The following is a 10,876-nucleotide window of genomic DNA, read 5'->3' as shown; positions in this document are numbered from 1 at the left end:
AATAAAAAGACTTTCAGCCAGCTGCAAATCAAAATGTGTCTATTCTGTATTTTTGTTCTGCTGACTGATTTATTAAATCATTTTTTTACTCCATTTCAGTCAAGATAGCTGCAGTAGATCTTTCCTTTGCCATCTGTTTTATGCTTATTAGTTATCTTTTGTCCTTTTGTGTTCAGCTTTGCTTTCTCGCCATTAGAGAGATTCTGTGTTTTGTTTCAATGCTGTGCCTTTACTGGCATCTTGGTCTTATTGCAATATGTAAGAATTTAAGATCAATGCCCCTGGCAAACATCTTTCTCTTTAAATCAAAGACATGAGGAGGAATTGTAAATTAGTTGATAGTCCAGCACCTTCCTGCTGGACCTTTCAACAAAAAGCATTGGTCCTGCAGGAAAGGACGGTTTGTTTCTTGCTGATTGACACAGGTGTTGGTTTAGCTTGATTGTCTGAGGCTGTTGGTTCCTGTAAATACAGCGAGTGCATTACAATCGGTGTTGCTGAGGTTTCCCAGTCTTTGTCATTGCTTTCCTCTTGTACAATAATTTGTAATGTCTGAAATAGTCCAGAAATCTGACCTTGTATTTCTGCAAGTTGCCCTAAAAAACATCTTTGTCGTCAGACCTGTGGTTTCCTTTTGCCTTTGTAATTAGGATTCTAAGTTGCTGCCAGAATTATTGGTGTGACGTTTATTCAAGACATCTGACAGTCTCAACAGCAAAAATAAACATCCTTCGCTTCTTCTGTATTGTAAGACAATCCTCGACAGTGGCTTGTCTAGTCTTCTTTTGGGGCGAATATTAGACAAGTCACTTGTAACGTGTTGTTATGAGTAGCTAAATCTATGCCTTTAATCAATATATTGAGCTTGTGCATTTGATAAATAAATGAATAAGTGTCAAAGTATTGTACTCGTTTTTTTGTGTTATTTTTGCCAACCATGCAAACAATTCTCCCGCAGCACCTCAGCATCAGCCACTTGTGTTATTGTTGCTGCTACACTGCTGCATTTTAAACCATGTTCTTGATCATATGATCTCCGCACACAAGCAAAGATATTAACCAAACGTTTATTTGATTTTGGCAATAAGGTCACAAGATATTACACCAAAATCAAAGAGGAACATCGATACAGTGCCTGCTCAGTCATCTATAACACCACAGAGCCCATCAGCGGCTTTCTGCCTTTACACTGCTCTGTAACGTTTCTTTACATCATCACACACGTCCACTGTGTCGCTGCTCCTTTTACTCTCACACACATCATACAACCATTTGCATTACATGATTCATCTCCGCTCATTAAAACATACTCCCAATAATACAATTATCTGTAAAAGTCACACGCATCCTCTTACAAAATGCAGTCACACACACACACACACACACACGTTCAAACACCAGCATGCACACAGTGGGCTGCTGTCTATCTGAGGCTGTTGCTGTTGGGTTGTGATCCAGCGAGGCCGGGGTGGTCAGGACTGTGGCGGTTCTGGAGGGAGACAGAGATTTAAACATACTGTTTTTACTTGTGTGTACATGAGAGTAAATATATTGTGAATCAAAGATCTGAGCCAAGTGGACAGCTGTTGCATTCACTGTTGCAGAGTTCAGTGTGTAGTCTGTTTAATACTGAAGGGAACAAATGAGCTTTCTATAAGCATTGAGAGGGAGCTGATGAGGATTTCCTGTTTCAGATATTTGGGCTATATGACCTGCCTTTCTTCCATGGCTATTATGCAACTAGTTGCAAAAAATCTCTTGCAAAAAGACTTATCATAAGCGATCCAATCTTTTGCTCAAAAGACACATGTTCTCGGAAAAGACTAAATTGTGCAAATGTACAGAAGTCCGGCAAAATAAACATATTGGAGTAATAAAACACATTTGTGGGTTGGAAACGGTGGCAAATAGATAGAAATCCTAACATTATAAAGTGGTATTCAGTCATAGCTGTTGTCTGCCAGATAGTTTTTAAGTTCTTTCACACTCTAGTGTAGAAAAACAATTCCTACATGAAACTGCGCACAAGGTCTGTACGGCAGATATATTAGACAACTCACAGCAAAGAACATCTAGATTGATGATGTAGTAAAGTAAACTGTTCCTTTCATTTAGCTTTAGGTTTAATTATTGCCTTATCAAAACTAAAAGTGTTTCAGTATTTCATGAGAAACTTGGTATTCGTTCTATGGTTTAAGATTATAATCTCGAACCAGAATCCATAATAAAGACTAACTGGCAACTCTATGAAATATTGGTCGCTTGATAGATTTTCTTACCTTCTTCTTTTTCTTGTCTTTCTTCTTTTTCTTGCGGTCAGGATCGTCATCACGTTTCTTCTTCTTCTTCTTGGGATCAGTATCTGATGGAGTTTCTGCGACATCAAAAAGAAGCTGCTCAGTGGCCTGAAAACATGCTGCATTATTTTGAGTTAGTGGACATGTTTAGTTGGTAATACCTTGTGGTAACGGGTCCTGTAGTCGATGGTGTTTGTGCTTGTGTTTGCTCTTCTTCTTTGGGGGCTGTATGTGCATCAATCTGTACTGTTCTGGTAGCTGGGAAAAACAAACACAAAACCATACATGCATGTAAATAATGGACTGTATAATTTTGAAATGAAAAACTATGTATATATACACTTATTTATACTGTTACTATATCATTATATTCAGTACGTACTGGTCCTGTGTGTAGTCTGAAACCTGTGAGCAGAGCGCCTGTCAATGGGCTGAAGGAGTTTCCACACACTGGAGGCTTATCAATCAAAGAGCGCAACGAGCTGCCGTCCTGAGTGCCCGGACAATCGATCATACCTGCAGCACAGACAATGATGGACAATTCGGAGCAAGGGAGAATTTCAGATATCAAAATATTAAATATTAAAGAACAAGGTTGTGAGCACACAATAAATATGTAAACATGCTCAGCTGTGATCAACATTAAATAAACAATCAGGCAAAACACGAATATGTAAAAAAAACTTCTTTTTTTAAAGTCGTGACATGTCAGAGGTTTTTCGAAGCAGATGTATTGATTTGTGAGTATTTAAACATCTACAGAAGACAGGTGGGGTTCTTGGGATAACGGCTCCATTAAAGGGAGGTTTCAGGCACAACTTCACAGAGCAGGAACACTTACCACCGACCACTAATGAGTGAGGGGAAATTAGAAAATATTTGATAGAAAGAACAGTCATCAAGAGTAAAGAAGCTTGGAAACTTGTGTCCTGTACTTTACACAAATCATTATTGTCCCTGCATGTTTTTTTTCTAATGAGATGTGTGCAGGCTCCATTATTAAACACCACCTTTGATTCATACACATAACCGACCTGGTAACTCTGGCAGAAAGTTGCTGAGCTTCTCCTTCACCTTCTTCCCACAGAACTTGTTGTAGGCGTGCTCCAGGTTGTAGTGCGTGATGAGGTTGGTGTTGCCCGTTAACTCGTTTCCCACTACACACACACATACGCACACGTCAGTGTAATTCGTGCAATCAATACAAGTACTTTCATATATCATCAATCTATAGCTACATCTTGAATATCACTATGAGGTCTGACTGGAGCTGATCTTACTTAACCTACATCAAGTTAAACTTAGGAACACACAAGCGGAGTAAACTACTAAACATAGGAAACTCAGGTGGTTTCTCTGTCACGCGAGCATGATATAAGATATATAACAGCCTCGTACCAGTAATTAGCTTAACGTTAGTAACGAGATATTTTCGGTAACACTTATCTTGTTAGCTAACGTCAGCTAGCATTGTTTACAAACTGCTTCGCAACCTTTGATAGCAGCTCAACTATTTCCTTAGCGTTAAATTAAGAGACCAATAGCACACACAGCATGGTACAGTTAACAATAACAGGCAGACAGTACCAGGAAGCTCCCGCAGTAAGTAGAACGGTTCATTCATGGCACCGGGCTTCCTCAGGGCAGGCCCTTCATCCCCGAGCTGCGGTGGCATCTGCCCCGCCATGGAGCCCTGGTTTTGCGGCAGAGGCGGCGGAGGCTTCCCCGGTCCGAAACCCAGAGACGACGAGCCGGGTGGTCCCTGAGCTTCGTTTTGCCCGTATAGAGTTGAAAACATTTCCGTCATATCTTTCACGAATAATACATTTATATTGAGAGAAAAAGTTAGTTTGGTCAAGCGTGTGGCCTGTTGTTTGACAGTGTGTTCACCCAGAATCCATCCGTGTGTGAACAACTCGACTCCTCACTTCTTTGTGGCATTATTTTCATGGCCCATGTGCCGTAATACCAGACATAAACACGCACACTACCGTAATGATTGGTATATTATATAAGCTCACACGGATATAATTACAGAGGTCACGAAACATTTTTTTAAATCCAGGATTTTAAGTTTATTTTCAGACAAACAGGCATAGTGAACAAATCCGAAATTTACAGTTAAGTTATTTGATATATGAACAGGGCAAATTATTAGAAGATCACACATTAAAGACATCGGAGGGGTTAAGAGAAGATGCCAGTCTTTCAAACTCTGTGACTGATGCCTAAAAGGGAAACAAAAAACATATATAGAAAACTGTCAAGGCAACTTCTATTTTAAATATTTATTTTTTGTGTGAATTATATCCTGTGTAGCTCTAATATGTATTTTGCCGATTCTTTCTCTCTCACCTGCCACTCATCAACAGTGGTGGAAATACGAGATTCAGTCTGAGCAAGACTCTCTCTACCAGCCTGGACCTTCTGCGAGAGGGCAGCATTCTCTGCTTGAATCTTTTTCAGCTCTTGTCGCATGTAGCTCTCTTGCTTTTGATAGTATGGCACCAAAAAGCTGCAAAAGTCCTGCTCGGGAACTCCACTCGGCCGCCTATCAAAACAAGTGACAGGGTAAAGGATAAAGATGTTTTGAATTTGAATCACTTTTCAAAATGGAAATATTACAGTGGTAATGAAGAAAAGCAATGCACCTATAACATGGTTGTTAGTGCGACTTGCTAGTTGTTATTAAGTATTGGAATGAGTGGTGGTAATAAGAACAGATATATTTCAGTCTTAAGATGTTGTCAAAGAGGGTAAAGTGTTTTACAGGAAAACTGAGCATAAACAATCAAAAACCTAACAGGTAATCAGTTGATCATGTAATTGAAAAGAAAGCAGAAGTTGAAATGGTTTTAGTGCCGTTTACGGACCATGCAGGGTCTGCATTGTTCTTCGCAGCATTCTCCAGTTGGTCCAGCTCATTCAGTTTGAACTCTAACCGACCTTCTTCAATCAATCTGCTGATGTCCTCCTTTACATCCACAAACACAGGCATTGAGGTAAGTAAATAAAAAGTAAAGGCATGTAGAAAAGTACATAGACACACATATTACACAAACAAGAAATAATACCTTTCATTAGTTGTTTTTTACTTTTTCATACATGGTATTAATGTGTGGTGTGCTGCATACCTGTACGGCCCTCTGCAGCTCCTCAATAAACTGCTTGTGAATGCTTTCCATCTTCTGTGGGTTCTTTTTGCACAGCGGCCGAAACGTCGTGGCAAATCTGTTAAAACTGTGAGCAAAAGCAGTGTCAACCAAAAGTAAAGCAAATTGTGTCTTTAGCAAAACACCAGAAGGTTTTCTCAGTTAACCAAACTAGTACTGAAATTATTATGTTATTAATCTATAAATTTATCTATGGAAAATAACTGACAAGAATTAGTACTTAGTACTTACAGAAACAACAGAAAATGTCAAAGAATTTACTGTTTGGAAAAGAAAAAAGTAGTCTTGAAGGACTTTTTAAGAAATATGTTTTGATACCTAAGAATCTACAATATAAGAATCATAGAGGTAATGAACTAACATAATTTGCGGTCGCCCAAAAAAACCACATTGTGAGATTGAACTGAATGTAGCGAGGAAAATGAGCCAGGAATTATTCATTCTTTATTTATTTTTTTACAAAAACATGATAATCCTACATCGTTTCAATATTTTCGGTAATAAATGAACTTTACTGTATTAAATTAGGCACGTCAGAACTAATAAGTCTGACTTCTTTTATAGAAACGATTATCCATATCAAGCTACCTACAAACTGGGACTAAAGCATACCGTCGTTTCGGGACAGATTTCCACTATAAACACAAGCGAAACGTTACCTGGCAAGGTCGATGAACTTTTCTAGGCTCTTCTGCATCACTTTGTCGAACAACTTCAGCCTCTTATACCGAGCTTCTGTCACCTCGGGCGGCTTACTAACTGATCCATCTGTGGCCATCTGTGAGGAAACTTCTCCCGTGTCTTCCTTCATTCGGTTTACAGCTGCAGTTTTAACACAACGTTGATCTTCAGTCTCCTTTTGTGTCGCCTCTTCGCTTTCTTCCATTTCTTCCTTTTCTGTTTACGTTTTTCAATACCCGCCAAATCTACGGCAAGTCGCTGCACCCACAAACGACAAAAGCTGTTATTCTGGCACATGCGCAGTTTGAGATGGCCGACAGTTCCGTCAGTCAGTCACTTCCAGCTGTTATTCCTCCTCAGACCCCTTGAGGTTGACTGTCGTCTTTACCAACATGGCTATAATCACAGGACTCTGTACTTTTTTGTACCACTTACCTCAGATTTACAAATGGCTTCTGAAACCTTATTATATCTCCTCGCTTTTCATGACCGTCGCCTTTCTGCTGGTCCGAAAGGCTCCCGGTCTGTGCGAGCACCTGGCGACCCAGCGAGAGGACGGGAACTCCTGCGACTTTGACTGGGTGAGCATGGCGGAGACAGTATGGCGCTGCAGCGCTACCTGCCGCGGTACAGTATACATATAGTTTTATAAATATAGTTCCTGTGAGATTGGTTGTAATTTATTTTACCCACTTATCACAAAGTTGCTTTATGTTTTGTCTCTTTTGTTTTATAGAGAGAGCTGGAGATTCTCATGTTTCTTAGTGCAATAGTTATGATGAAGAACAGGAGAGCGAGTAAGTACAACCCCTCCCCCACACACACATGCTCAAAGTTGTTTGTGTGTAAACCAACATGGTAAGTGATGGTTTACACTGTAAACAGTCATCATCAAAAGTGTTGGCCTATCTGCACTAAGCAGCTCGGTGATCAGGGAACCACCAGGATATACTTGCACATGAAAGCCTTTTTCTGCCACAAACCTCTTTCAGTCCAGGCAACAACTCTACTTGGTTAGATTTAGGAACATATAATGTTTTAGTTAAAACTAACTCTTGACCTGTAGGCAAATTTCTGCCATATGCAATATGTTAATTCATATGAGAAGTGTGTCTGATTGTACTTCCTCCTTAACATAAATGTAGAGACCGATATGTGACTGTGTTCAAAATCCAATCCAACAACAAGAAAGGCAACTCGGTATATTTGGTTCCTACAATGTGTACACTTTAACCCAGTAGGTATTTGTGACTTAATAGGTAACTGTTCAAGATCCTGAGAAGCCCTGCTGCTTGCCACATCCAGGAAGTGCTGTGCTAAAAACTTTGTTGTGGAAACATTTCGATTGCAGCCCTGCCTCCTTTTGACCTTGTAGCATGAAGGTTTTTTTTTCCTGCTGCATTCAGTGTTTGTCCTCTCTTCTTCTCTTTCTTTCTCAGTCACACTGGAGCAGCACATGGGCAACTTGTTCCTGTTCAGTAAAGTGGCCAACGTCATGCTCTTCTTCAGGCTGGACATTCGGCTCGGCATCCTTTATCTCGCATTGTGTGTCGGTCAGTGGCCGTATAACCGTTGTTACAAATAGTGCCGCAATCTCAACAAACTTTGAGTTAAGAGAAGGGAGATTTATGGAAGACTGTCTTCCTTTTGAAGGGACACATTGTAGCCCTTCACCTCCACCTCAAAGTAGTGCAATTAAAGTTATTCCTTTGCTGTTTCGAGACACCACTCTTGATGCATGGCGTCTCTCAAGCAACCGTTCAAGAGATCTCACGTATTTAGAATTTTAATCAGTTCTGTTAGTAAATTAGATTTTCTAACTAAATGAGTCTTCATTTCACATTATTAAAGACAAATATTGACTGTCTATATATCCCTCGAAAATTTCTATGGAACCTTTGGTAGATATTCATAAAATATGCCAACATTTGGGGCAATTGATTAAACATAAATACAAAAGAAAGGTACCTTCAAATGTATTGGAGTACCTGTTTTATTACAGATGTTTTGAGATAACACTGAGATCCTTCACGACAGTGACGAGTACATAGTGGGTATCTGTTATTTATATTCCTCTTTTGTATTTATGTTTTTTGAATCAATAACCTATTCCACTGAGGTTAGTCCAAAAGATGCTTTCAGGGTTGAAGTGTATGTTTATTATTAACCTAATCTGAGACTTTCATAGCTTCAAAAAATGTCAAACTTTCATTTACACTTTGATTTCATCCACTGGGAGCCTCTCATGTATGAACTTATTGGTCTGTTTATCTGTCTTGTCTCCAGCATTGGTCATGACCTGTAAGCCGCCAATCTACATGGGCCCCGAGTACATCAAGTACTTCAGCGACAAGACCATAGATGTGAGTGTTACACTACAGACTGCAGCTGTTTGTGCTTATAAATTCCTTTATGAAGTGAGATGAATGTTTGTAACTAACTCAGGACTCTAATGTGTTAAGTAGCAGCTTTGAAACAACAAAACTGGTGGGAAGTATAATGGAGTAATCAAGTATTTACATGTAATATAATAACATCAAGACGTGAGCTTCATATTGCACAATGCAATAATAATGTTTCCATCAAACATGAAAGACGCATTGTAATAGCAATATGCCAATTAACTATATAATATATTAATTGAGTGTCAGCAATTTTAAATTGAAATATTGGAACTCCCTTATTGAAGATGTTTTAGTTTTGGAGGGGAATAGGTGTGTGTGTGTGTGTGTGTGTGTGTGTGTGTGTGTGTGTGTGTGTGTGTGTGTGTGTGTGTGTGTGTGTGTGTGTGTGTGTGTGTGTGTGTGTGTGTGTGTGTGTGTGTGTGAGAGAGAGAGATATATTACACTGTGTCATCTGTTTGTCTGTGCACTTTATTTTATATTCTATTATAAATTGAAATAATAATAATTTAGTTAATTTATTATGTTTCTATTTCTTGCACTGTGTATATTGTCTAATGTTACGGACCACCCGCCATGACAAACTCCTCCTATGTGAAACATTCCTGGCAAGAAACAATTCTGATTCTGATCTACACCTGTGTAATCAGTTCAAATCTAATTTATTGTGTCATCAGGAGGAGCTAAAGAGAGACAGTCGTGTAACCTGGATTGTTGAATTCTACGCCAACTGGTCCTCCGACTGTCAGTCTTTTGCACCAGTCTTTGCCGACCTTTCACTCAAGTAAGAAATAAGTAAATACGATTTTTGTCATTTAAGATACTGGCGGCTGAACTGTTCGAGTCAATCAGTCAGAGTTAATAAGTCATTGATGGTCAACTGTAAATAGTTGTGATAGGCTGAACTGTGTTTAAGACAAATACACGCTTTTGACTATGAATCTACAAATCACGAGTCATACCTTTGCTTGAATTGAAAATGAAAGTGTATTGCTTGAAGATAAACCGTATGATTCAAAACTTCAATCTACAGAATATTATATACACCTGTTCTGTATTCACCTTTAAATCATTGTCTTTATTAATTTAGCTGCAGACGCTTGTGTCTGTCTTTAAGACAGACAAGAGCCTTCTGGTATAAGATTTATTCAGTGGAAGTTTGTCTTAATAACTCTTTCATGTTCCATACTGTATTTATTTTATAATTTCTAGATGAGCGACATTCATTTCCACACAATCGAGTTGTTAAATTAAACTGCTATGTGTACATTTTTCATAACAGTAATCTGCTATCTAAATCAATTGCTCTTCAAAAATAGACCTGAGTTTTGACTCAACGGATACTCGTCCCATGCATCTTCCCCCTTGTTCTGCAGGTACAACTGTGCTGGACTCAGGTTTGGGAAAGTGGACATTGGACGCTATGGAGATCTTTCTGAGAGGTCAGACATTTATTCTACTTTGCCCTTCTTCTTTGATGCCACAATATTGTTGATGCTTTCTGTGTGTATTTGACAGATTCTGAGCACATACAGTTGACTGTCACAGGAATTATTTCTGAACAGGTTCAAGGTCAGCACTTCTCCACTGGCCAAGCAGCTGCCCTCACTGGTGCTTTTCCAAGAAGGGCGGGAACTCATAAGACGTCCAATGGTGGACAATAAACGCAGAGCTGTGTCTTGGACCTTCAATGAGGCAAGTCTTGTATGTAACTAACTGGTGGAGTAGGAACCGTCACAGCCAAAAAGGTAGCCTAACGTGAAGTTTATTTATTTCCTAGGAGAACATTATCCGGGAGTTTAATCTGAATGAACTCTTCCAAAAATCCAAGAAGCTGGACAAAAGTCGTGGTTTGAAAGAAGAGGAACAGAATGAGGTCAATGACGAGGTCCATCATGAAACCAACAACCTTGAGCAGCCAACAGAGAGCAAGAAAGACCAGTGAAGAGGAGAACTGCCTTAAATGGTTGCTAAAGTCCAGAATATGATGGGACAATATGATGGGACAGGGAGAGGAAAACTGTTTCAACCCCTAATAGATGTCATGTATACACAACAAGTCTTTACTGTGCCAAATAAATACCCCAAAAGCTGGACCAAGTTTTCCTGACTGGGTTTGATGCTGTGTGGTTTGAATGCAGCTATGCAAAAGATAAGCAATGATTTTGGCACATTTCATTAAATTATTTGAGAACACATTTTGTAATGCTTGTTTTTTAGCTAGTAACTTTTACTGCTTGTATTTTGCAACTAGCGTGTTTACTGGTCCCTTGTTTCTCAACGAAAGTAAAAGGTGAAGCTGAAATAAATAAAAAGATGACTC

At 39.2% G+C, this 10,876-nt stretch overlaps 3 protein-coding genes across 3 annotated transcripts; 1 reads left to right on the top strand and 2 right to left on the bottom strand.

The window, feature by feature from the left end:
* Positions 1-1,073: 1,073 nt before the first annotated feature.
* Positions 1,074-4,246, bottom strand: med19a (mediator complex subunit 19a). Its single transcript, XM_068588073.1, has 6 exons — positions 3,885-4,246; positions 3,332-3,454; positions 2,680-2,813; positions 2,459-2,555; positions 2,280-2,374; positions 1,074-1,489 (listed from the first exon to the last, which is right to left on the bottom strand). The coding sequence occupies exons 1-6, from the start codon at positions 4,102-4,104 to the stop codon at positions 1,424-1,426; spliced, it is 735 nt and encodes a 244-aa protein (XP_068444174.1). The 5' UTR covers positions 4,105-4,246; the 3' UTR covers positions 1,074-1,423.
* Positions 4,247-4,347: 101 nt separating this feature from the next.
* pmf1 (polyamine modulated factor 1) lies at positions 4,348-6,723 on the bottom strand. The gene is made up of 5 exons (XM_068588085.1): positions 6,130-6,723; positions 5,432-5,537; positions 5,171-5,271; positions 4,653-4,848; positions 4,348-4,525 (listed from the first exon to the last, which is right to left on the bottom strand). Exons 1-5 carry the CDS (start codon positions 6,354-6,356, stop codon positions 4,460-4,462), a joined length of 696 nt encoding a protein of 231 aa, XP_068444186.1. The 5' UTR covers positions 6,357-6,723; the 3' UTR covers positions 4,348-4,459.
* tmx2a (thioredoxin-related transmembrane protein 2a) lies at positions 6,455-10,873 on the top strand. Its single transcript, XM_068588062.1, has 8 exons — positions 6,455-6,732; positions 6,888-6,948; positions 7,591-7,704; positions 8,438-8,514; positions 9,231-9,337; positions 9,930-9,995; positions 10,119-10,248; positions 10,334-10,873. Exons 1-8 carry the CDS (start codon positions 6,544-6,546, stop codon positions 10,496-10,498), a joined length of 909 nt encoding a protein of 302 aa, XP_068444163.1. The 5' UTR covers positions 6,455-6,543; the 3' UTR covers positions 10,499-10,873.
* The last annotated feature ends 3 nt before the right edge of the window (positions 10,874-10,876 follow it).

The sequence above is a fragment of the Clinocottus analis genome, unplaced genomic scaffold, assembly GCF_023055335.1.
Source record: "Clinocottus analis isolate CAN_PGR_092001 unplaced genomic scaffold, fCliAna1.0.p SCAF_10, whole genome shotgun sequence".
NCBI classification, from domain to species: domain Eukaryota; kingdom Metazoa; phylum Chordata; class Actinopteri; order Perciformes; family Cottidae; genus Clinocottus; species Clinocottus analis.
This window is presented reverse-complemented; position numbering and strand designations above follow the sequence as displayed.